Raw genomic sequence first — 25,874 nt, forward strand, 5'->3', positions numbered from 1 at the left:
ATAAACATAGTGCAGTGCCCAGGACAGATTTCTTAAACAAGCCATGTCTGTCCTCTTTAACTAGTAAACAGGAAATAAATATTCAATATGCATTGTGGGCACTATGTTAATTGGGAGCCAAAATACTGTCAACTGCTTCCATTTTTTAAGCTAAAAAAATATATATAAAGGCATTTCATGTTAGGATCCAAACTGTCTTATGTGGTGGGAATGAAAATGGAAGATAGATAATAAATACTTGATTAAATTTGCTTCTTTCATAATCGTGAACTCTTCATGCTCCCCATACTGCCACTTGAGCCTGGAACCCCAGGACTGAATTTTAAGACCCAGCACAGTAACAATACTTTGCTCGGTTCTGGTACTTTTAATATCTGCTGTATTTCTATTGTTTTTGACAATGTCACACTCATCTCAGAAAACCTCTTCTATGGCTTGCATTTTCCCTTCTCCATGACTGTATAAAAGGTTAACATACCGCTAAGCATCATCCAACTGTTGGCCTTATCCTCACACAAGGCAAATTGAGGATATGTAGGACTCTCCAGCAGGGTCCTCCAGATATCCCCTGGTGATGAGTAATCCTGAACCCAACATTCTTGCCTGCAGCCTTACCTTGCTCGGGGGAGACCAGGGTCAGAGAAAGAGGAGGTCAAGTTTGTAAGTTACCGGATACATTTCTTCCCCTCTCATTTATCATATTATACAGGGGAATAGATGTAGAGAACAAACATGCCCAAATTGTATCAAGTGTAAAGAAAGATGAAATTTGATTAAAAAAAAAAAAAGTAATTGAGAAGAAAAAAGAATTTCATCTTTCTACTGTGTTATAGACTTACCAAACCAGTGTCTGTGGCCCAAATTCTTTCAGTTGTTCATGTCCCACTTACTTTATTCTCCTTGTCCACCTCATTTCTCTGAGATTTGCACTTTCCATTTGTTCTTGAAATCAGCTAACAGTTAATCTATTCCCTGGCATGAGCATTTCCCCTAGGAGTTTACCATTTGATTGGCTTTTTAATCCAATTGTTAAAATTCTCCCAATACTCACAGACCAGAATAGCTTCACCTTGTAAATTTTGAAGGGTTGGCCAGGATTATTAAGAAAGTGAAGTACATAGATCTGCTTTGAGGAACTAGGCCTGTACCAGGCAACTGATTTGCAATGTGACTGGGGACGTGTGAGGAAGAAGGAAAGAAATATTTGGAACAATTGCCAGGCTCACTCTCATTCTGGGCTCCATCCACACACCACACCTTACTGCACGAGAACACATGTCAGACTAGTTGAGTGCAGGTGTGCCTAAGTTAGGGACAGGGCCAAGGGGTAGCCGGTTGTATCTTCACAATGTATAGATGGGTCTTCAGGAATCCTGGAATCTATGGCCAAAAGTCTCTCTAGAACTAGCCGCTGTTGTATTCGTGTATTTTTACAAATTTACCTCACTAGAAACAGGGCTTAATAAACAATGGGACCTTGATAGGGTAGATATTCAACTAATAAAATTTCTTCCCCCAAAGTAATTTATGTTTTATGCCACTATTCAGAAAAAGAAATTTCAGAGTGTAAGAGTGAGGAACAGTTTTGAAGTGATTCTATGAAAGCATTTACAACTAAATATGTACTAATATTTTTTTAAATGCTCACTATTTGCATTTTGTAAGTCCTCATTTAGTTTCTACAATTTTATAATGAAAAGATTTCTCACCCATTAAAATCTTTCAAATAGCTAGGTTACTGTTTAAGGTGTTTCTTGAATAGATATAGATATAGATATAGATATAGATATAGATAGTTTCACATTTTTGTTTGTTTAAAAGATATTAATGTTTCTTGAGAACTCAAGTTGTTTGCTTTAGTACAGAATAAATGTATTTTTAAAATCTTCTCAAACATTATAATATTGTACCTTCTACTTTTCTGTTTCTTCTACTTAATTACAATTTTCTTGGTTATAAGGGCTCAATTATTCAAATCTGAACCTCCAGACATAGCACAGGGTTTGACCCATGTTAGGTCTTCAGTAAATATTTGTTGAACAAGACAATGAATTAGTTGCCTCTTTGGTGAGGTTAATACAGTCCTCAGTAGCATGGGGTTATGAAATACTTCATGAACTAAGAAGACAAAATGCTAAAACGTAATGGTTAAGTTTCTTAAAAGAGCGTAGTGCAGACTCTCGGAGACATCACCATGTGCCGAGCCTCCAGTGCTCAGATCTGCAGGGTGCATTCCATATGAGTTATGGGTGAGGTCGTTGGTGCATTTTAGAATGGTGGACAAAAGCTGGCAGGTGTGGACCATAGCAGTCAGTGGGTATTTTTTGTGTGACTTCCTGTTGGGTTTCGTTTTAATTTTGAATCAGTTTGTAACCTTTAAAATGCAGAAATCTCACAATAAAAATCTGGTTTTCTGAGGTTTTTTTGAAAACTCAACAGATCTTGCCTCGCTATCCTTCATGGCAACATTCAGCTGGAGCTGAGTAGTGGCTGTTCTTCACAGACAGACACATTCTGGACTCTAACACTGTTGAGTGGGAGAGACACATTGTTTCCCTGCCCTTATGTTGAGTGGGAGAGACACTTTGTAGGATGCATACTGGATAGGATAAACACATGGAACCTTACAACTTGGTATAGGATATGGAGCAATCTGCACTCTGTAATCAGGCAGATTCTCCTTGAACTGGTCATGCAAAAACAGAATAATGAAAACAGAGCCAAGCCAAAGTCTGGTGCACAATTATACTGGCTGCCAAACCTCAGACCCCAGAGAGAAGGCAAAGGTGAAAGGGCACTCTAGACAGAGGGAGTAGTATAGCTTTTCCTAGGCTTGGATGCAGAAAGTAGTATGCTCATTAGTGTGGTGTCTGTGGAGTGCACAGTGGGAGCAAGTAGGGGGTGAGCCTAGAGAGATGGTAGAAGCAGGTCATGAAGGCTGTGAAGCAGATGCTGAGGCAGGATTAGATGTATAGGAGACTTATTACACACCTCTGAGGGAAATGGGGATGGACTAGGGAGACTGGGAGAGTTGTCAGATGCTGTACAGGATGACCCTTGGAAGGGAGGGAGGGATCATAGCTTATAGTGCAATTCTAAGAAAGTTTGGTGAGGAAGATGGGGTACCCTCAAGCCAAAGTCATCTATCAGAGGAGTTTCCTGTATTCCCAGAAAATGAGCCTGCTTTGGTAGGTAGTATCCCTGCCTTCCTCAGTCATTGGCTGGGAGCAGCCTTTTGGAAGTGTGGCCTCAGTATGAATGTGGTGATGGATTTTGGAGCACAGCTAGGACTGTAGGTTGATCGTGCCCCCCAAAGTCAAAAATCATGAGGCTTATTTTCATGGCTGCTACAGTCTGCCCTTTGTGCCACACGGACCTCCTTCTCTACACAAGTTCAAGGAGGAGCATCCCTGTGGTTCCTGTGGGAGGGAACTCAGAAGATGAAGGTTGGTTGGACAATTGTGCCCCATCCTTGGCTGCATTTGATCTGTGGGCTGCAGCTGTACTTACCCTCTCCTTCCTACAATATCCATTCTGAGTTTCTCACATCCTTGGTCATCACCCTGATAGGTCTTGATGGTCCACCTAATTGTATGACCCAAATCTTCATTCCTAGGAGTCTGGAACCTTGGTAATCATGCATTTTCAGGCTGGGATTGCCACATGTGTCTTTCACAACTACACAGGGGTAATGGAGCACCAGGAGGCATCCCTGAGGATCACCTAGGTTTCATATGGATTCTTCCCTGCCTTTCTTGTGAAAAGGTAGCCCTGCCTTTCTTTCTCCTATGTAGGACCAATTATCCCTGCCATAATGGCATTTGGTTGGTCTTTGGACACAGAGTCTCGGGTAGCCTGGTGGGACATGAAACTTGTAGTTCGATTGGACCTTGCCATGTCCTTTGGTAATATTGTACCCCTTTGGAGATGAGGACCTCCAATATCACAGAGCTCAGAGTTGCATGGATCACTGGGGGTGATGGTAAGGGAGGCCACTCATGCTTCCACCTGTTGGTTTTTGGACTCATGTATTCTTCCTATTCAGGACACAGCATCGTACGGAAGACCGTGACCTGATGCGTGTGCTGCATCTTGAAGGCTGGCACCCCATCTTTTCAGAGTATTGCCTCCAAGCTGGTCCTTCAGCTGTACCTTCAGAAGGCTATTCCAGCTAATTCTTGGTGGTGCAGTATATGATATAACAGTGGACCCCATGTTCTTGGGCTCAATGCTGCATCTCCTTTCTGTGAAGTGGGTCCTGGTCCTATGCCGTGTTATGCAGCATTCCATGCCTGTGCCTCAGGCATTTCCTTTTTTTTTTTTTTTTTAGCTTATTTATTTATTTTGAGAAAGAGAGAGAGTGCATGACGTCAGTGGAAGAGGAGCAGAGAGAGAGTGAGAGAGAGAGAGAGAGAGAGAGAGAGAGAGAGAGAGAATCCCAAGCAGGCTCCACACAGTCAGCACAGAGCCGGATGTAGGGCTCAAACTCATGAACCGTGAGACCTTGACCTGAGCCAAAATCAAGTCAGATGCTTAACCAACTGAGCCACCCAGGCACCCCACCAGGCATTTCTTAAGCCCTCAGGTGATAATGCTGGCTGAGGTTCTGATAGGTATGACAGCCTTTATGAATGATTAAGTCTAATAGATCCCAGCTTATAATGGGAAGTTCTGAATGCATGATCCCTTGTTATCACGTGAGCAAGCATTCTGTCTTTAGCAGGGCTCAGCCATATGCCAGGGGCTGTTTTTCAAAAGGGGTATACTTCTCTGCTGCCAATGGCATGGCCTTAATCCAGAATCCTGAGGGCCTATCTACTCATTCTCCCACTCCCTGTATGTGCTGATAAAAAATTTCAACTATATCCTGCAAGCAGTGAGAACTATTCACAGTTTCTAAATGTAGAGCTATGTGATCAGATCTCTGTTTTTATAAACTGTAAGACAGAAATATTGGAAAGAAAAGAAACCAGAGTCAGGCAGACTAGTTTAAAAGCTATGGCCATAGTCCAAACAAAAATTAAGGACCTGAACTGAAGTTCCAGCCATAGACATGATGAAGAAGGTAGGACTGATTTGTAAAGTATTTAGAAAGTAGGATCAAAAAACACAGGAGTTATTACACATCAAAAAAAAAAAAAATGCCCAGAACAATTTTGGGGTTTTGGGATCTGGTGAGTAACCAAAAAATTTTCATGTGTTGCATTTTTTTGTTTCCTTTTGGAGTAGAGAGTCCCCAAGCACTATACCACTAAAAGAAACTTGAATTGTGCTGAGCCAACAATGTTAATGAGCTACATTCAATCAGCTTGATCACGAACTGAACCTCAGTATTAATTTTTGTTGAATCCCTTTCTTCTTCCAAAACTACTGAGCTGTAATAAACCAGAAATATATTGAGACAGAACATCAAATATTGTTTTCATCTGTTTTGTTTATTTTATAACCCAGAATGTAGAATAATACCCAATACATATTTGACACAGTGAATATTTATTAAATGAATGAATTCTCCCAAATAACCAGTGATTAATTTGGAGTTTATGATGCTTTTTTTGCCATATTTAGAGCATGCATTATTAATATTGCTTCTCGGCCTTTTGGCTAAGATCAAGTGTAGAGCACGCATTGTTAGTGGAAAATGTTGAACTTGGAGTGTAAATTAGGATTAGAAAAGATACCTGTTCACAGGTCTCAGGATAAGAAGAGATAGGTTTTATTGTCATGGGAAACTCAGTCATTGCCTCATTTTACCTGGACTTGATATTTTTGGCTTAATCAATCCTGCAGGAGGAAAGGACCAAAAGAGATTCTTGTCTTTCCCTCTTGATTGCAAGCATAGGAAAACAAAGGATCTTGGAAAATACTTACCTCATAGTTTTATGACACAATTCCAGGGAAGAGAAACCCTCCAGCATTCTTCCTGGTCTACTCAGTGGAAGACAGGGTCCTTTCATTTTCTTTTTTCTCCTGTGTCTGAGTTTATTCTAAGAAAATAATGGGGGAATAGATCATGTGCTATAGTCGCAAGGATGCTACTCACAGCGTTATTTAGAATACAGAAATTTAGAACCCTCTGGAATGAATAATAATGGAGGATTGAAAGAGAGAGCCCATTACAATTACCTACATTTTCATCTCTACGATATATTCATGTTTTTGTTTTTGTTTTTGTTCTGTAACCCCTGTGAGAAAGACCTGGCAGGATCTAATGCAACTGCATAAATTATATGGTTTTGATATCAGATCTATGTTACTCTAACTTTACAGAGTGAAACCAGGATGAATGTTTTACTGCCTTCCCTGTTTATTCCCAATGATGTTACTTCTGTTCTTTTCTTTTGCTTTATTCTCAGCCTAACTTCCTTCTATGAATAACATCAGAACAAGTGACTGGAAAGTCAGTGAGGATGAGAATTTGCCACCTCTAAAGGGCCAGGTAGGGGGGTGTGACTTAATGATCGAGGCTTGGCGTCACGATCATAGTCACACATAATGGAAATGGCAGTGTGGGGTCCTGATGAATTGAAGGCATCTGAGTGTGTCAGTGCAGCCAAGGAGACTGAGCCACAGGGAGTTCGGTGCTCAAGTTCACATGGCTCTTTGTAGCAGAGCAAGAGTTCAAACTCAAGTCTGCGGTCTGCAAAAGCCATTCTCTTCCCAACACTCCATGCTGCCTCTGAAAATGTTGGCCTATTTGTTTCTTTTCTCAAAAACTCCTCTGTCTCTCCGGCTACCTTGGGAGTAATGATTGTAAGCATATGTGTGTCTCAGGAGAGGCCTCCCGGCATTTTCTCTTTTGTTGTCATAAAATTAAGTGTGCTGGGTCGGAAAGGTAGAGTGAACTTTACCTTGGAGTCTTTCAAGGGCAACATGGGACAGTCATTTCATCAAGAGGATGAAAACCACTTTTGGGAAGTTATTACCAAAGTGGCCAAGAGAAGTCTGTCACGTTGGAAGCTGTGGTCATTTTATAGGTCACAACCTGCTCGCTCCCTTTCCTCAGTACTTTAAGGATAGATAGGATAAAGAGGATTCCTAGAGGAATGCATAACGCTGATTACTTTGGACTGCTTACTGGTTCCTTAAGTGAGTGCTAAGGGGAACTTTCCAGTCTGGTGTGCTGGTGCCCTGGATGGACAGAATACCTTTAGGAGCTGTTTCCTTCCACCGTCATTTGCAAAAGTGTGATAAAGCTTCCCAAACATTGCTGCAAATTAGAATCACCTGGAAAGATTTTTCAACCTCATACTGACGTCACACCCCACACCAGTGAAATTGTAATGCATGAGAGCCAGCATCAGCAGTTTGCTAGGATCAGCAAATTTGGAAACCGTGGCCCTCTTTTGACAACCCCCTTCCCTCTTACTTACCCTCTCTCTTCTCATCTTTCCCCTGCACTTCCTCTCTCCAGGTTTTCATCTTAACTCTTACTCCAGTAGGAGGGCCAGTTCCTCTCCCTCTGGGATTACCAGCAAAGCCCTCTTTCTGCCCCACCCAGAACAAAAACAAAAGGACACCCAGACAATGTGGTCTTTGGTGGGTGGCCCCTCCCCTCCAGCATCCCTATCTTGGTGTCCTTCTTGTGCTAAGTGATGGCCCGAACTCTTTTCTGGGTCTGCCTCATCCTCCATCACCCTGTCACCAGATGCTGTATACCTCCTAGGTCTGGGCTTCCCCAAGTGGTGTCTGTGCACTTCTGCGCACCTGCCAGTTCTGTAGATTTAAAAATGTGTGTCTTCAATTCTTGGTGCCCTAGTTTTCTCATTTGTAAAATGGGGTAATAATAGTGCCTACTTCACAGTGTTGTGGGGATTAAAGAAAGCACGTAAAGGGTGCCTTGCACATGTTGGGTTCAGCCCTATAGTAAGTGCTCAATCAATGCTAGTCATTACTGTTATTTTCCATTTTCTTTCATTAGTGTGTTTAATTTGAATGTAATTATATTTATATTTGGTAATTTTGTGTAGCTTTAAAGCTGCTACATGGGCTTTAAGCAAAGGAGCTTAATCCTAGTTTCCTATCTGTGTGTATATAAGTAGCATTTATAATTATTATAATTAGGATTAATTAGTTGACAGTAGGGGTAGATGAAATTCTGTTTGTGAGACTCTTCTCTTTATTATTTTAAATTTTTTTCTTTAATGCTTATTTTTGAGACAGAGAGAGAGAGAGAGAGAGAGAGAGCAAGTGGGGGAGACAGAGAGAGACAGAGACACAGAATCTGAAGCAGGCTCCAGGCTCTGAGCTGTCAGCACAGAGCCTAACAAGGGGCTTGAACTCACCAACCGTGAGATCATGACCTGAGCCGAAGTCGGATGCTTAATGTACTGAGCCACCCAGGAGCCCCTGACTTTTTTTCTTTAAAGGAGATTTTATTTCACTAGTGTGTTTAATTTTAATGTAATTTTATTTATATTTGGTAATTTTGTTTAGCTTTTAAAGTACCGTGTGGGCTTTTAAACAAAGGAGCTTAATCCTAGTTTCCTATCTGTGTGTGTGTAAGTAGCATATAATTATTATAATTAGGATTAATTAGTTGACAGTAAGGGTAGATGAAATTCTGTCTGTGAGACTTTTTCCTCTTTGAAGGAGAAAGCATTTCTGAAATTTGAGAAGTCCTGCCGTAGACCTTCCCCGATCTGCCTCACTTAATTCACCTGCCCTGTGTTTTTATCCTCACCTGAGGATGTTGATCTTAGTTGGGATCAGCTAGAAAAATCTGGCAAGCTACCTGGGCTTTTGATTTCTCCTAATAGAACACGGCATTCCACAGAAGCCTTTTTGAAGACCTTTCATACCTCCTTCCCAGACTGGGGGTGCAGAAGTTTCCGAGGCAGCATCTTGACCCACCCAAATGAGTAACCCAATGCCTTGTTAGGACACTTAGAGCTGATTTTGCGAATTGCATTAGCTAGCAGGCATGTGCTAGGTATGGTTCAAAGTGCTTTCTGTGTATTATCTCTGTTAGTCCTGATAAGGGCCCTCTGACCTAGGTGGTATGATTGCCCCTATTTGCAGATGAATAAACTGAGGCACAAGGGTTGAGAAGCCTGCCCAAAGTTACACAGCTGTCAGTTGCAGAGTCAGAATTATAGCCTGGACTGGCTCCAGACCCGGTGCTCCACAGTCTTTCCAGGCATTTATCTGTTCTCACAGTAATCCAAGGAGGTAGGTAAAAGGCCCTGGGGTTGACTGGCTCCAGAGCTCCTATGTAATTCCCTTTCTACTCCATCGACTGGCGCCTGATCAGCACTGCCGGGACTGCTGGGTTTGATCTTGTTGCTCCCTTTAGACTGGCCTCCTTTCCAGTCCAGCGATGAGATGAAGTGGCTTCTCTGACCCTTCTTAAAATAGCTAAGAAACACATATTATCTAAAGCTTGGGGTTTTCTCTCTGCCTTAATTCTTCCTTTGCCTTAGGGGCGCCCTACATTCTTTCTCCATTCAGTGGTCCTGGGAGATTTGCTCGCGGGCAGTGCTGGAGGGGCCCCAGAGGAATGTAGTTATCTCATTGGTTGATTGTTTTCTCCAGCTATAATTCCACTTCCCAGTTCTGAGGCCGGCCTTGGTTAATGTGCTGTCTTTCCTACTTTTTTTTTTTTTTTTCCTTTCCATGAGAGTAGAATGACAGCATTTCTTTTCTGTTTATTAACCTAACCCTTTTCAGAGAAAAAGCAAGAATATTATGACTAATAAACATTGTTTTTGCATTACTATGGTCAGGGGTGGCTGATCCAGGTTTTTAGAGAGGAGCTCCCCTTAAGGAAAAGAAAACATGAATTAACAATCCTAAAATTAGAAATAGGGCCTTGGCAGGGGCCCCTACAATCAGGGACCCTGAAGCTTACCCTTCACTACGTAGTAAGTCCACCCCTGGCTATGATTCTTTGGAATTTTAATATCTTTTGTTTTCTGTAATACTTATTTCCAGTGTCCTGTTACTAGTATAATTATTCAATAATTCATATGAACTTAGATGTTAACTGGATCTTTATAAAATATAATGGGTCATCCCCATCAAGTTCCACTTCTCCCTTTCTTCCTTCTTCCAGATAAGCTGCCCTGGTTGTTAGGAAGGACTCTGAACCTCCTGTTGGGTCTTATTGGTAATGCCTGGTGACCTCCCTGAGATTTGTGTAGGGCAGGTGCAGTCACTGTGTTACCTGGCTCCTCTACCTGGTGTCTTACAAATGTGTGGCCTTAGTAAGGACAAGAGGTCAATATCACACCGTGATCACTCTTGACTCAGTGACTCAAAGATGTATCATCTCTCCCTTGCATACAAGGCAGGTCAACATTTCCTCCCACGTACTTAGCAACCGTGTGGGGAATTTTAAGAGTTACATCAATGATTTTACTAATAGGGTTAAGTCATTTGAGTATTAAGCTGGAACTATTAACGACAGCATGTATAATAATGCTGTTTATCCCTGGCTCATAGAGGATGATGAATGAATGAATGAGCAAGTAAAATCAAAACCAAGGAGGACAACTGGAGACAAGTAGGAAAATGCAGTAATGTGAGGGGAGAGGAGTCTCACATGGTTCTTTCAGTATCAGCATTCAGGGAGTGGAGTCAGTTTAGGTACCTACACTTCCTCATCCTTAAGAAGCTACTTAATATTTTTTTCTAAGAAGGGAGTTAATTTAGATGCAAAAATAAAAAAGTTCCTATTATCAAGGACAATCTTCTTTTATTAATAACTCCTACATCTTTTTCTGCCTGGATGGATACTACTATGTAAAAATCTTATTAGATTCTGTTTTGCTACAATAATAGACTTCTTTAATAACCATTATTTATGGAAGCTTGCAAATGAAGATGGTGCATTACAAAGGAAGAATTCCTATCCCGATGATACAGAGGCAGGAGGTCATCTGATACATTCCTTTGCCTTCAAACCCACAGTGAGCAAATAGTCAGATTATAGTTTAGACTGTGAGTTTTCACAGACCCCAATACCCTTTCACAAAAATGAAACCCTGATGGTCTTTGCACTATCAGGACACATGTTGTATAGCTCAAGGTATTGGTTGATCAGAAATTTGGAGGATGAGTGCATGGATAGATTTGTTTTTAAAAGCATATTCTTTATTAAATGAGAAAAATTGGTTAAGATTTATTACTTAGCTACTGAGGAATCCAGTGATTTGAAAAAAATACAGCCATAGAGGTTTCTGTTTTACATAAGTCGCTGTTTTGATGTTGGCTATTTGATTTTTTTTTTTTTCATTTTTCCCACAGGAAGAGTACAGGCTCACCCTCCTACCCTGTAAGAAATTTTGAAAGGGTTTGCCACATCTATGAAATTAGCAATTACAGTTTTCTTGATCTTGAGTTATAAATGGCTAAACGGTAACAATTTTCAAGGACTTTGGACAAAAACTTGGTTAGGATTCTTGGAACCCTGGGCAAAACCCTATTGCGTGCAAAATATTTAATGTGGATTTGTTCTTTTTTGTCCTGGGTGAGAATCAAGATTATGTTAAGTGGTTGTTAATAAGTTGAAAGTGGGAATTAATAAGTTCAAACATTTTTAACTTCCACATTTTTTGGAAGGTCTCTGGGATTAGAATTCCTAGAACAAGTAAAATGAAAATATGACATTCTTAAACATACAGAAGCATTTAATAAAAGACACGAAGCAAAAATTTCTCCAAACCACCACCCCCTTCCAGGTAAATAAAAAACGGCAGGCCAGCACTGAAATGTACCTAGTTTTCCATTCCTGCCTGGAGAGTTCTTTGACTCTATCCCCTTGTGGCTGTTTGTATTTCAAAATGCCTTCTCGTCAGTTCTCTAGAAACTTCAAATTGATAGAAGAAGCAAACAAGCAAATAGCCAACAAGCAGAAGAGAGTGAATATAGTATCTTTTAGAAATGTGAATATACTGCTAAGCATACTAGGCCAGACATCATTTATCCTTCAGGAATTGAAGGGTTTTGATGCAATTGACCTTTAAATCAGACTGGGGAAAGGTCCAAAGGCAGCTTTTCCCTATAACTCTAGCCTTGCCAAGGGGTTCCAGGAAAAGAAATACACACTTTTTTAAAGCATTGATTTTTATGCAGATAGGTCCTCAATTCATATTGGGAATAGATGATCATCTGTCTCCCTATAGGAAAGGAAACATCAGTGTCTATGAAGCCTGAAAGAGATAATCTCTGACTAGTTCTCTATTATTGACGTTTTTAAAACCAACTCTAAACTTTTAGCTGATAAGCCTTAAAGAAGTATTAATGTAAAAAAGCATATATGTTACAAAGAAAAATTTAAGCTGGGGGCTGGCCTCTTTTATAAGAATTGGTCTTGAATTGGTTGGTCTGATCTCCTGGCTGCAGGGGGCAGAAAACGACTTCAAACTAGCTTGGGCAAAAATGTTATTTATTGGATGGAGATTGAGTCTTCTAAGGGAAGAGTTAACAATTAGCCCAAAAGGCAATGGTTACACATAGCTCAGCTCTTACCTCCATTATCAGTAGCTCTCTCAGGCAGCAAGCTGCCTTCTCTTCTTCCTCCTCCCTGTGGAGAGGAATATGGCATACACGTGTTCCTGAGTTTCACTTCTTGAGGACTTCTGTACCAGAGAGGGCTGATTGTCTTTATCCAGTTTTGACTTGTAAAATACCCAGGAAGAACTCTGATTGGTCTGGCTTGGATCAAATGTCCGACCCTGGTCCAAACAACAGCACCCTATAGGATGGGCCGTGTAAGAACACGGTGCACCCCAAATAGCACCACATGATGGGTATCAGTAGGAGAGCCATCTCGTAACCAGGGGAGAACATAGGGCAGAAGTGATTCTAAATGCCCACTAGAACTATTGTTTCGCCTTTTGTTTTGATTTGCAAAGTTGTACTGGCATGGTATTCTATTTTTAGAGAAGGAAATCGTGTCAACAGGTAACTTCCCCACCATTTGCTGAAATACTCATTTGGCCATCATTAACTTCATTTTGCACTTCTAGGTTAATGCAGGTACTTAGAAGTTAGTATTGTTAATTGTATGGACATCTGTGTAGTTTTGCTAGCCCAGCAAATCTTCTTCAGGTGACAATACCTAGATTTTCCTTCCTTAGGAAAGCCAATACCTCCCCTATTCTCAAACTACGTGATTTATATGAAGTTGACACTATGCATCTGTCCAAGTGACATGCTAATAGCCCAGCTCTGGCCAGTTGGAATGCCGTATTCCCCTGGCCAGTTGTAGTCCAAGGATGGATTGCCCCCTTTTTTTTTTTTTAGGTGCTTTTTTTTTTTCTTGTTGTTGTTGCTGTTGTTGTTGTTGTTGTTGTTGTTGTTTTCTGGAACAGTTGAAAAACAGTCTGGGAATGCTTCTGAAGCTGGAAGATCTGAATGAGAATAAAAGCAAATGAGGGGACAAAGTAGAGTTGAGGGCTGGAAATTCCTGATAAGAGGGTTAAAAGTCCAGCCATGTTCAAGCAGGAGTATTAGATGAGACCATAAAATTCTTCCCTTTCTCCCTCTTTTGATTATAGCCTGTTTGATTTCGATTTCTGTACCTTGCAACCAATGTGGAAAATAGGATTATTTTCATGAGTACGAGAATTCCTAGTTAGTTCTCCTACACCAGTTCCTCATATTCTAGATATCTATTGTTACAGAACAAATCACCACAAAATGTAATAGCATAAAGTAGTTATCATCATTTCATTTCTCTCTCGTGGTTTGTGTGGGTTAGGAATGTGGGAAGAGCTTGGCCCAGGCTGTTCTCACTTGGAGTCTCCATGCAGTTTTGATCAGACTGTGGCGGGAGCTGGAATGGAGTAAGGCAGTGGGGCAGGAGCAGCTGGGGGCTGGCAGGGCAGCACTGCCTCTTCATGAAGTCTCCATATCTCTGTGTGGACTACTTGAACTTCCTCACAGCATGGCACTCAGAGTGCTCAGATTGCTTATGTGGTTGAGCATTCCAGAACATTGGGTGTAAGTTTAATTACCTTCTGTGACCTAGCTTGAAAAGCCAGAGAGTGTTATTTCCACTATACTCTGCTCAATTGGTCTATAGGGCTGTCCCAGAATAAAAGGGAGAAGATGTAGATGTTGTCTCTCAATGGAGACATGTCAATGAACCCATGTTTGAAAACCACCACCATGTTATAAGCAATTCCCAAATGGTGAGAAGGTACCATAGTCAGAATGATATATTTAAGTAGTCTTAGTTTTGTAATACATGCGTTGAATTTATACTTTGGGAGCTGAATTAACTTACTCAGATCATTAAGACACCACCAAACCTGGATTATTGAAAATTAAGTCAAGATTTCTCATGATCTTCCAGGCTTCAAAATTTCATTTTGCTCCCATATTAGGCATTTCATATTATAATAGGAACGGCATTGAAAAATACTTAGACTTGTATTACTTCTCTACTTCACAATTACTTATATATTGGTTTAATATTGAGGTGTTGTTTGGTAATTGGCACCTTAGTCAGTGTAGCTTCCAGAAGTGCTTAATTATCTTAGTGGTGAGTTTAAGGAATTGGGGGTATCTTGTTTTATGGTCTCTATATAAAACAGCAATTAGGATGTGGATTTGTAAAACGTGATCTGGGTTATGGGTCTATCTCTTTGCCTCCCTGACTAGTCTTAGAAATCCTCCTTTATACTAAGTATTACCATGCAGTGAAAATCAGAATGCAACTCTTTTCAACTTTCTCCCAAATGGAGGAAGTCGAATAGATCTCAAACTAATTTTTTTTTTCTGTTTCAGAATGTAGCAAGTAATCCATTGGAATAAAACCAGCAGTTGAGTAACTCATGCAAAGGTAATTTAGAGCACAAATTAAATCTGTCAGAGTGGTATTAGATTTGCAAAAGCTCATAAATAACAAATGAAAGGTCACAGAGCTGTGAAAATGAGAGTGTACTTCTTCATAAAGAGAACTGGAGTCAGGGATGGGATCCTCAGTGCGTATTCAAATAGCAGCACACAAAATGGAAGTGCAATATCTTTTCTAAATGTCTAGGACAGTCCAAAGGCACTGTGGACTCCAGAGAAAAGCGTCAAAGTCCTAGGAAAGACCCTTCGTATTATCTGAGCATGTCCAGCATCGTATTTGAGAGGCTTAGGGAATAAAGCTTCATTGACTACTGAGAATCTGTACAGAAAAAATACAGCCCCCTCAGCAGAGCCCATATTTCAGGAATGGTTAGACTAATTGTGAATGCATGTAACTCATCTTTCATTTTTCAGTTCCTAGAATATAATAATAGAGTGAGTAGTGCTTCATGATTTACTGCAGGAATGTAAGCAGTTGATGGTGATATTAATAAACAGTTCTGCCCATTCTCTTTTCTTTAAGGGAAAGAGAGGTGGAAAATATAGCCCTGGCTACTACAAAGTAGACAAGTTCTTTTACTGTGCATTGTGTGCAGATTTTTTTAGTGCTATGTTGGGCTTGACTTGTATATGGGAACAAAATCTATATTTATAAAAAGCAATGTGTGGGCTTCATCAAAATTAAAACTTTTGTATGTCAAAGGACACCATCAAGAAAGTGAAAAGTCAAGAGGAAGGGAGAAAACATTTGCAAATGATCTGAGTGTCTGGATCTAGTGTCCAGAGTCTAGAAAATAGAAAGAACTCTTATAACCCAACAATAAAAAGACAATAACCCCCTTAAAGAATGAGCAAAGGATCTGAGTTGACATTATTCCCCAAAAGATATACAAATGGCCAATAAGCACGTGAAAATATGTTCAACATCATTAGTCACTTGGGAAATGCAACGAGACACCACTTTACACTCACTAGGCTATAATAAAAACTATTTTTTAATGAAAATAAGGGTTGGTGAGGATGTGGAAACGTTGGAACACTGGTCTTTTACTGATGGAAATGTAAAATGGTGCAGTCACAGTGGAAAACTGATGGACAGTTCCTCAAAAAGTTAAACACAGAGTTACCATAAAACCCATCAATCCCACTCTTAGGTATATACCCAAGAAACTTAAAAATATGTCCACACAAAAGTGTGAATGTGAATGTTAATAGCAGCACTATTCACAGTAGTCAAAAAATGGAAGCCACCCAAATGTCTGTCAGTGGGATAAATGGATAAACAAATGTGTTATATTCATGTACTGAAATATTATTCAGCCACAAAAAGGAATGATATACCCATTCATGCTACCACATGGATTTATCTTGAAAATATCATACTAACTGAGAGAAACCAGACACAAAAGACTATATGTTGTATGGTTCTGTTTACAGAAAATGTTCCCAATAGGCAAATCTATAGAGATGGAAAGTAGATTAGTGGTTGCAGGGGTGGGGAGAGGAGGGAATTGGGAGTGGCCACTAATGGGTACAAGAGTTTTGATGGAAATGTTCCAGACTGAGTGATGGTTGTACAAAATTATGAATATACAAAAAAAAAAAAAAACAAACTCTACTGAAGTAATACATGCTTATCAGAAATTTTTGAGCATACAAATTAAGCAAAAAGAAAACCATTAAAATTATCAGAAATTCTAAACCATTTTGCTGTTTTTTTCTAATGATACATAAGCCTAGAAAATACATACTTCCTCTTTTTTTTCTAAAAAAGGAACAATTTCATTAGTAAAGTGTGTTGGGATAATCAAGTTTCAACTATTTTAAGAATTTGGAAACTCTAAACACATGTGTGAGCACACAAAATGGAGACATGTGCTTCGAAGGGATATAAGAGACCTATGCTCTCTCAATATCTTTTATACAAGTAAAATCTAACTAAAGCGGGAATGTAAAGGTCATGGAGGTGGGACATAGACCTTGGAGGGTGGCTTGGGGGAGATATGGAGGGAGTGTAGATGGGCATCACCCATCTGTTTGCTTCGTTGATGAAGGATGGCAGGAGGTCACCTGGGACTGCATGAGCCTAGGCAATATTATAATGTTGGTAGCAAGACGTGCCCGTCCCTGTCTCGCACCTGCTTTGTCCCTCCCTGCCTGGCTGGCCATGGGGCAGATGCTGGGGAGAAAGAGACGTGTGGATTGTGATTTGTCGTACATAGTAGTTCTGGAAATTGTTATATTTTTCTGATTTAAGGAAAGTGAGCTGTGTGTTAAACCCAAATAAATGGCACCATATTTACTTTCAGTTAGAAGACAACATTTGCATCATAGTTACCTTTACTTAGAAAACTACATTGACTTTAAAACTACATTTTGAACAAAACAGTAGTAGTAAAAATATTGGGAAATATTATACAGTATTTACCGTGTGATGGACACTATTCTTAGTGCTTTATACTATGTTACCTAATTCTCGTAATAAACCTTTGAGGTAGGTAGCATTATGATCCTCATTTTGCAGATGAAGAAACTGAGGCACAGAGTGGTTAAGTAACTGACTTAAGGTTGCACAGAAAGAAAGCATTGGAGCAAGGTTTCAAATCCAGGCATCTAGCTCTTTACTTCTTTGCTCAGATGTAGCACCCACATGCTGTGGAATGAGGGTTTGTGGCTGGTAGCCATGCTACGGAGGTAAGGTAAATTTCAGATGGCATTAAATAATGCTTAGTGTGAGTACCGTGCAGAGGGAGACCTTTAAACCAGTAACCGGAGGAATACTGTGAGTGAGAAATGCTTTAATAAATGCACTGTTTGGTACATATGAAGTATTGGTGTGGACAGTGAGGTTCACATTAAAAAGAACTTAGGTTGGCAGCTCGTTGATACTTAATGTTAGGTTATATCAAAATAAAACCCGATAGCTTTCCTCCCCATCCCTCTCAAATTGGGCCCTGCTGCAGACTGTGAGGAGCTGAGGCGTGATGATGCAGGGTAGATTTGCTCCTCAGGTGCAACCATACCTGGCCACAGTGGATGTAAAATGGAGCACTACTGCGTTCATTTAAGATGAGATCACGTTGGTCTCTGTCATTCGGCGGAGGAGAAATATCATGAATATTTGTTTTCTTACCATATTTTTCAAACAAGTGCCTAACACAGTGCCTGGCAGCCACACTCATTAAGGGAGCAAGCAGCTTATTCTCCTCTTGAATGCACATTCGCCTGGGGAACCAAATGTAAACGGAAGATGGGGAATGAGCATGAAATTGGCAAGGCTGGCATCATCAAGCTGCCACAGGGTGATAAGATTTCTACTCTTATTTCCTAATAGTTTGTCGATTTTTTTAAAGAACAATGAATGCATCGATCCATCTGGAGTTCATATGAGTGCATTGTGTATTGTTTGGTTTTGGTTAATCTTCACAATTTTTAATTAAGTTATCATAATACTATTCATTTTGTATTTTCCTGTTCTGTAATTAAAAAAAAACCACTTATGTCAGTTGTTGTGTCTATTCGAGTGTTCTATTTTCTGTATTTATTTTTATATTTTCTATCCTGTTTTGATTAGTATTCATTAATATCTGATTAGTTCATATTGATTTTCTGTATTGATTTTGTTTTGTAATATATTTACTCTTGATCTATTTATTTTGACAAAATAATTTTAGGATTTTGTTATGCCTTTTTAAAAATCTCATTGAATCTTTGTGTTAAAATTTGTAAACAAAATGTCCAAATGGTGTTGGTTTTTTTTCTCCACCAGTTTAAAATAAGGTGAATATCTAACATCACCCCTTTTGTGGGCAATAGAATGATGGTATTTGCAAAAGAGTGGAGCCTGAAGAACAGACTCTACAGGAAAGCAATAAGATGGCAAGAAAATAGCGCGTATAAATTAAGATATATATCTACATTCCTAGTAAGTTGGACAGTTGAACCCTAGTAAAAAAATTGACTGCTCTCAATTTTAATTGAAAAGGACAGAACCAGAATAAAGGATAAAATGATGATTGCTTAGTGCTACTGGGATCCTTTGACCTCATTTTATTAGTTTAAGTTTATACACCTTGAATCAGTCTTTGGAAGAACAGAGTGTCGCCTAGAGTTTGCAAATGTGGAGTCAGTGGCCAGACTGTCTCCGTTTGAATCAACTCCTCTGCTTATTTGCTGGACTTCAGTTTACTGAAAATGGGTAACCCTCATAGGGTTGTTGGGGGAATTAAGTGATATATTTGTAAGGGCTTCAACAGCAGCCGGCCAATATTATTAGTTAGAGAGATTTTGAGCTGTAAAGGCACTTTGTGTTTTGGGAGAGGCCAACTTACCTACATTTCTTCGTGCCCCCCCCTGCCCCCCACCGCGAATATGAAAGCCTACCTTGTGTAGGTTTGCTTGAGCACCATGACACAGGACGTCTGCACTCTCATACCTGGCTGTCACCACTATCAAGGAAATGCTTCTGAACTTTTGTACTTGACTTATTTATTGTTGCATTCTGGCAGACATCCCCTAGCCTTCTGGCAAAATCCTCCTGGATTTCATTAAAATTCAATCTCTCTTGATACCATCTCTGCTGGATATTAGGGGGGATGGATACCAGTGGAGCGTTAGCTACCTGATTCGGGATAGATTGGGGCTGGAATGTTCTAAGTGCTCTAAAGTTACTGTTTCTAAAGTTTCTCTCTGTGTCTATCCACTTTCTTGTGCCTTTGGCTCCCTGTCTCCCTCCAGCCCATCCTACCAACACAGGAGCTCTGCCAGGTCTCTCCTGGTTTCCTCGAGTGGGACACTGAGATGAGTCTTATTTTATATTTCAGGTGCGAGTTCTCTCCCATTGTCCCAAGTCCTGGCTCCCAGGCCCCCTGTATGAGTGACGCCTCAGTCTGCCATGGAACCTGGCCCTGCCCTGGCCTGGCTCCTGCTCCTGAGCCTGCTGGCGGATTGTCTGAAAGCCGCTCAGTCGCGAGACTTCACAGTGAAAGACATTGTCTACCTCCACCCTTCAAGTAAGACTCTGTTCTCTTCACTGCAGAAATGTCACTTTGCTTTGAATAAGATGTGAGTTGAAAATGGACAGGAGAAGGCAGCCTTCCATGCAGGGGAACCTTGGAGGATTTAATTGGGGGGTGCAGGTGCTACTGAAGATGTTGTATGTTTTACCCTCACCTTTTTGTAGGGTGTCTGTTTTTTTATTTTAAGGCAAATTGTTAAGGCTTGTTTCCTCTGTTCCCAGCACAATCGCTCTGATTCTGAACACCCTTCCCTTTAACTTGTGCCAGCTCTCAATCAGTTATCAAAGTGAACTGGCATGTCCCAGGAGGAAGGTATTTGTAAAAGATCAGCCTTTATAGGCAAGATAATAGCTGGTCTTCCTGTCTGTGCATCTGATTCTCAGTTTCAGCATAATTGCCTCCCACAACTTCCTATTCCCTATCCCTTTTGGTTTCCTGTGTTTAAGAATCATCTAGGGAGTGAGTGCATAATAATGTAGATGCCCAGATCCCTTCCCTGGGGTGTCTGACTGCACATATCTGGACGATACCCATGAATTTTTGCTTTTAGCAAGAATTTCAGATGCTTCTGTTACATATTCTAAGGATCACACTTTGGGAAACACAGAAGATTTACTTGCTGTTTGGGTCTCCATCTCTGTATTTATCTTATCTTTTATTTCTGTTTGAATCCTCTTCTGCATTGCCCCTGTGGTGGTGAGAGCCGGGTATAATGGGTATATATGGACCTCTGGCATTCGCCCTGAGGTGTATTATTCTTTTGAAATGTTCTGTTCAGCAAACATTTTTTGAGTGTCTGCTGTGTGTCAAGCGTAGTGATAGGCATGGAAAATATAAAGGTAAATAAAACATAGTTCTTGCTTTTGAGGCTGTTATAGTCCACTAAGTGGAGACAGCAACATGGATTCCTTCAGCGCTACACGGTTAGAATGATTAATGTGTCTGTGTTCTGGTTTAGATGAGAGGTGTTCCAAGGAATGCACAGGGGCTTGGATCTTGGGTCAGCGGCCGGCTCAACTGCTTTGTAGCCTTCTGGCTTGAAATAAATTCCCTAACTTTGTAAAGATTAAATAAAGGAATGCATACAAAGCACTTAGATGCGTGTGAGCCAACATAAATGCTCAATAAATGTTAGGGGAATCTTATTGTTAATTTCCACATTTCTAGAGTGGTTGAAATAATATACACCCTGTTGCATTATTTTGTGGACTAATATCCATAAAATAGTAGGCACATATATAATAGGCAACTGGATGTTTGTTGCTTATGATGTTGTAATTGGCTTAGATGGTAAACTGAGGTTCCTGAAAATGCATCCCTCTAATTTTTTAACTCCAAGTACACTTTGACACGCAGCAAATAGTTTCTTCAGTCTTACTGCTATTGTGTACTCTCACCAGTAAAAGGCTGGTGCCTACTGGTTAATTGTGTGGGAAGATTCTCTGGCTGCTTGTTTTTGGAGGGCTGTTTATTTTAGTAACCATGAAAAGAAGGTGCTTTGATACTTGCTGTGTTTTTTTAGGATTGCCTTTTGTTCTTTTCTCTAAAGAGCCATGCTTTTTTATTAGACTTGGTGAACAAAAATCTGAATTTCAATCTCAGTTTTTATTGCTAAATCCTTCAGCTTCTGTGGGGCTTTTCATCCGCTTCAGTGACTGACTCAGTGGTCACCTCGCTGAAAGACAGGCCTCTTCTGAGGCTGTGATTGTACACAGAGTGGGAAGGGAAATCAAGGGGATTGGATGTAAGTGAGCAAGAATAAAACAAACACACACACCACTTCTGTGCCAGTCTTAGGGGGGATCAGTGCCTGGGTTGAGTAGGCCCCTATCCGAAAAGTCCATTTCTGAATGAAATCTCTGAAGCATGGGCTCTGCCAGGCCAGGGGAGCAATCATTCCTGCTCTCTAGAAGTTGGTGGGAAAGTTTATGTGGCCTATGTTAATTAAGTAGGCCATGGCCTGATTAAAAAGAATTCACCATATAGAAAAACTTGGTGGGGTTTTCTGATATGATTTTGAGATATGGACAATAGAGGATGTCATTTCGAAGCTAGATTAGACATAGATGATTCATCAGCAGTTCTGGGCAGAGTTTTTTTTTAGAGCCTCCGTGACTGGTCATGGGGAGTAAAAATTCTTACTGTCAGTGATTCCTACTGCACATTTCCCCCACACTATTTCAGAAGTTTTTGATGTTTGTTTGCTTGTTTTTGCACTTTGATTTTTTAAAAGGTCATGGTCCTCTGCCCCTGAGCAGCACCCACTAGACCAGGTTTAGATGGAGTGATCTCTCTACAAAGAAGCAGGTTTCTGTAGAACATAGACCATAAAAAATACATGAGGGAGGTATGGGATTATTCTGATTTTGAATTATTGATATAATCACCTCACTTTGTAGATGGAGACACAAACAGCTTTTCTGGGGTCAGCAGGAGATTCAGTTTCCATTAATGTTAGCTACTGCTCAGAACCTACCCAAGGAGAAATCAATGATGCCAGAGATGTTGAGAAGGCACACAAGTTTTCCACACCAGGCAAACAAACTCATTTGCCATGGGCTCTGAGTAGCCCTAAGAGATCGTAAGGGGGCTGAGATTGAAACCCTGGTTGGGAAAGTTCAGCATCCCATGACTAATCTCCCTTGCTCCCTGGTCCCCTAATATTTGAAGATTCTTTTTTTTTTTTTTTTTTCAACGTTTATTTATTTTTGGGACAGAGAGAGACACAGCATGAACGGGGGAGGGGCAGAGAGAGAGGGAGACACAGAATTGGAAACAGGCTCCAGGCTCTGAGCCATCAGCCCAGAGCCTGACGCGGGGCTCGAACTCACGGACCGCGAGATCGTGACCTGGCTGAAGTCGGACGCTCAACCGACTGCGCCACCCAGGCGCCCTGAAGATTCTAACATTTAAAAGAAATCAACTTTATGGCTTTCAAATTTGAGGCACTGTCCTCGATTACATTCTTTTCTATAATTTGTTTTTCTTTTCTTTTTCGTGTGAAAAATGATGAATTTCTTCCCACCCTATAATTAAAATACCAAAGACTAATAAAACATTCAAAACAGGAGTTAGTATTCAGAGAAATGGAGTGACTTATTTGGTTTCTAGATGTCACACGAGATCACAGAATTTAACATCCTGCGTGGTTTCAACCGGTTCTTGGCCTCCATTTCTTTACTTATACTAGAAACTTTTCCTGAGAAATCCAGGTTTCCTCTGGTTGCATATTCTGAGTCTTTCCTTAGTCACGTTGAACAAAGAGCTATATCCCTAGAGCGGGCTTGTTTATGCCCACATAGTGAGCCAATGACGTTTTTGCATAATTCCAGACTATGCAAGTTTTAGGGAGTAAGGGCGCTTTCTGGAAAGGTACCAGGAAATGCATTGCCATCAGAAATACATTCATAGTATTCAAGTTATACTGACAATATTTTGTTGCTAGATAGACTGAGAAAGAAGATCAATTTATTAGATTTCTATAAATTTTACGTTTGCATCCAGTTTCCAAAAACAATGGAAATTAACTTGGCAAGAATAAAACAAGTTTGGATGCATTACCTATCAGCATACATTTTAAAACAAGATTCCCTTCTCACCACAGTTCTGGAAACTGAAGGCCTTTGTCCAGGCAGAAGTTCCAAGAGATGGAAACAAAGATGAAATCTCTTCCATCGCCTTACGAATGAATTATAGTCGGTTGAACTATGGCTGACCATGAGACTTAATGGACAGATTACGTTACAGGAAGTAACTGGGCACTTTGGCGTTTCTTTTTTTCTTTACAATCACCTACTCTTGAGGGACCAAGGACTTATGCCCTGAAATACAGAACACTAAGCTTATTAACTCTGTGATCAAGAGCCAAATTAGATTCATTCACAGCTGGGGCCACAACGGTTTGAAACTCTACTTGCTCTGTAATGCTTTGAAGTAACAAAGAAGAAAATAACACATCTCTTAGGAACCTCCTTCCTTCCTTTTAAAAAAAGAACTTCTTTATCAGATGCAGTATCAGTTAGCAAGTTACTGGAGACAGTTGCTCATCTGTAGACCTTAGTTTTGGTTAAATATTTCCAGAGGGAGGAACTTAAGCATTTATGTGGTATTGTGCTATAACTGGCCGCTTAAAGCTGCGTCTGTTTGTGGAGACAGGTCATTGAAAAGGGTTTGATTATTCACTGATCAGTGGTACCTCCCAAGGTGCAAATACAAGTTCCTATAAGCAGTACGAGGCTGTCATGGTTGACAATCACACAGATACGAGGTTGTAGATTTAGGGGCGCCTGGGTGGCGCAGTCGGTTAAGCGTCCGACTTCAGTCAGGTCACGATCTCGCGGTCTGTGAGTTCGAGCCCCGCGTCCGGCTCTGGGTTGATGGCTCAGAGCCTGGAGCCTGTTTCCGATTCTGTGTCTCCCTCTCTCTCTGCCTCTCCCCCGTTCGTGCTCTGTCTCTCTCTGTCCCAAAAATAAATAAACGTTGAAAAAAAAAATTAAAAAAAAAAAAAAAAAAAGTAAAACTCACTGAAAATAAGATCATTTGATTAATTGTAAATGATATGTGCTGATAAACGCATTCAGATTCAAATGATTTGAACAAAGCTTCACTTTGCTACCCTAGGGCTTTAGCCCATATTCCTATTTAAGTTTTTCTATACTTTGGGTTAATTTCAGAACCCAGGCCTATCTGTGTAAGAAATGACAGTATTTAATTTAATGTGTCACTCGTCTTGCAAAAGATCATTTTGAAGAATCTATTAAATAATCCAAATTTGGGAACACTACAACCTATTAGTGCCAGGTTCTCAATAAGTTTATTCTTGTAGTGGCTGGATCATCAATCTTCATTCAGAGTTCTTAATTTATCTCTTTGATGGGAAAGTTTCCAGGAATCACTAGTCCAACATTCCAGTGAAAAGTTTTACTGGCTGCAGTGACAGACAGATAAAATTGGATGCTCTTGTGAATTAATCATGCAAGCTGAAGTGGTATGGCTAGCTTGCAGTCAGAAACCTTGGTGAATATGATGATAAGTTTTTGAGAAGTACTTTTTTTTGACAAATCATTTACATCTTTTTTTTTTTTTTTTTCAAAACTCTTACTTGGAGAATTCTTCAAATTTTACCAGCTGCCTTAAAGTTCCTTTAAACTTATTTATGTATTACATATTTTTTAAATTATTATTTTCTTACTATTTACTTTTGAAAGATAGCATGTGCAAGTGGGGGAGGGGCAGAGAGAGAGAGGGACAGAGGATCTGAAGTGGGCTCTGTGCTGATGGCAGAGAGCCCAATGCAGGGCTGGATCTCAGGAATCATGAGATCATGACCTGAGCCAAAGCTCCACCGACTGAGCCACCCAGCTGTCCCAATATATGACACACTTTTAAATTGATAGTGAAACTATTTTTTTAATGTATCCGATAGGACAGTGTCCTAAAATATTTCGTATGGGTTTTCTCATAACAATATTTGTAAAAATAAGCTAATTTAAGGGTCCATAAGAATATTTAATGTCTTTGGAATTCAGGAAGCTATTTGTGTTTGATTCTTCAGGTGTGCATATCTAGGTAGAATCTTTCAATACAAATGTAACCCGCCTATCTTGATGGTGGGATGTGGAGACCTAAAAATTATTTGTGTGCGGTTTTACAAAATAGTTTACTTCTGTTTTACTATAACTGTATGTTAGGGAGAACGTGTTTCCCCACAGTGACATTTCCTCATTGGGAATGAAGCAGTTGGATGGCAACGTCTTGGCCGCTCTCCGTCCCTCACAGTCTAAGGCAGTCCATGCACTCACTTATATTATGCTTATGAACTTGACTCACCAACTACTTGCAGGAACATAGTTGGCCCCTAAAAATGTCCAGTTATTTGTCTTTTTTAGACAGTTTGAGTTTTGATCATGTTAGGTTATTGATGTTGTCAGAGTCAACTCTGTGAGATACTGCAAGCCAGTACAAGGATGCCAGCTCTTCTATGCAAGGTGAAAAGCAAAGTTAAATCTGGCCCATAATTTTGGCCTTAAGCTGCTACCTCCTCCTTCATTT

The 25,874-nt window shown here is 40.2% G+C and overlaps 1 protein-coding gene across 5 annotated transcripts in view; it reads left to right on the plus strand.

Annotated features, from left to right (window-relative positions):
* The window catches only part of LYPD6 (LY6/PLAUR domain containing 6), a 124,162-nt gene that overhangs the window by 76,777 nt on the left and 21,511 nt on the right, over positions 1–25,874 (plus strand). For 4 of the 5 annotated variants that reach the window (XM_045479768.1, XM_045479765.1, XM_045479763.1 and 1 more), the window contains one exon: positions 19,629–19,817. In XM_045479768.1, the coding sequence (XP_045335724.1) occupies positions 19,700–19,817 (118 nt within the window). In that variant the 5' untranslated portion in view covers positions 19,629–19,699. Of the gene's footprint in view, positions 1–14,769; positions 14,792–19,628; positions 19,818–25,874 lie in introns of those variants that run through there. The other variant, XM_045479767.1, reaches the window with a different exon arrangement.

The sequence above is a fragment of the Leopardus geoffroyi genome, chromosome C1, assembly GCF_018350155.1.
Source record: "Leopardus geoffroyi isolate Oge1 chromosome C1, O.geoffroyi_Oge1_pat1.0, whole genome shotgun sequence".
NCBI classification, from domain to species: Eukaryota; Metazoa; Chordata; class Mammalia; order Carnivora; family Felidae; genus Leopardus; species Leopardus geoffroyi.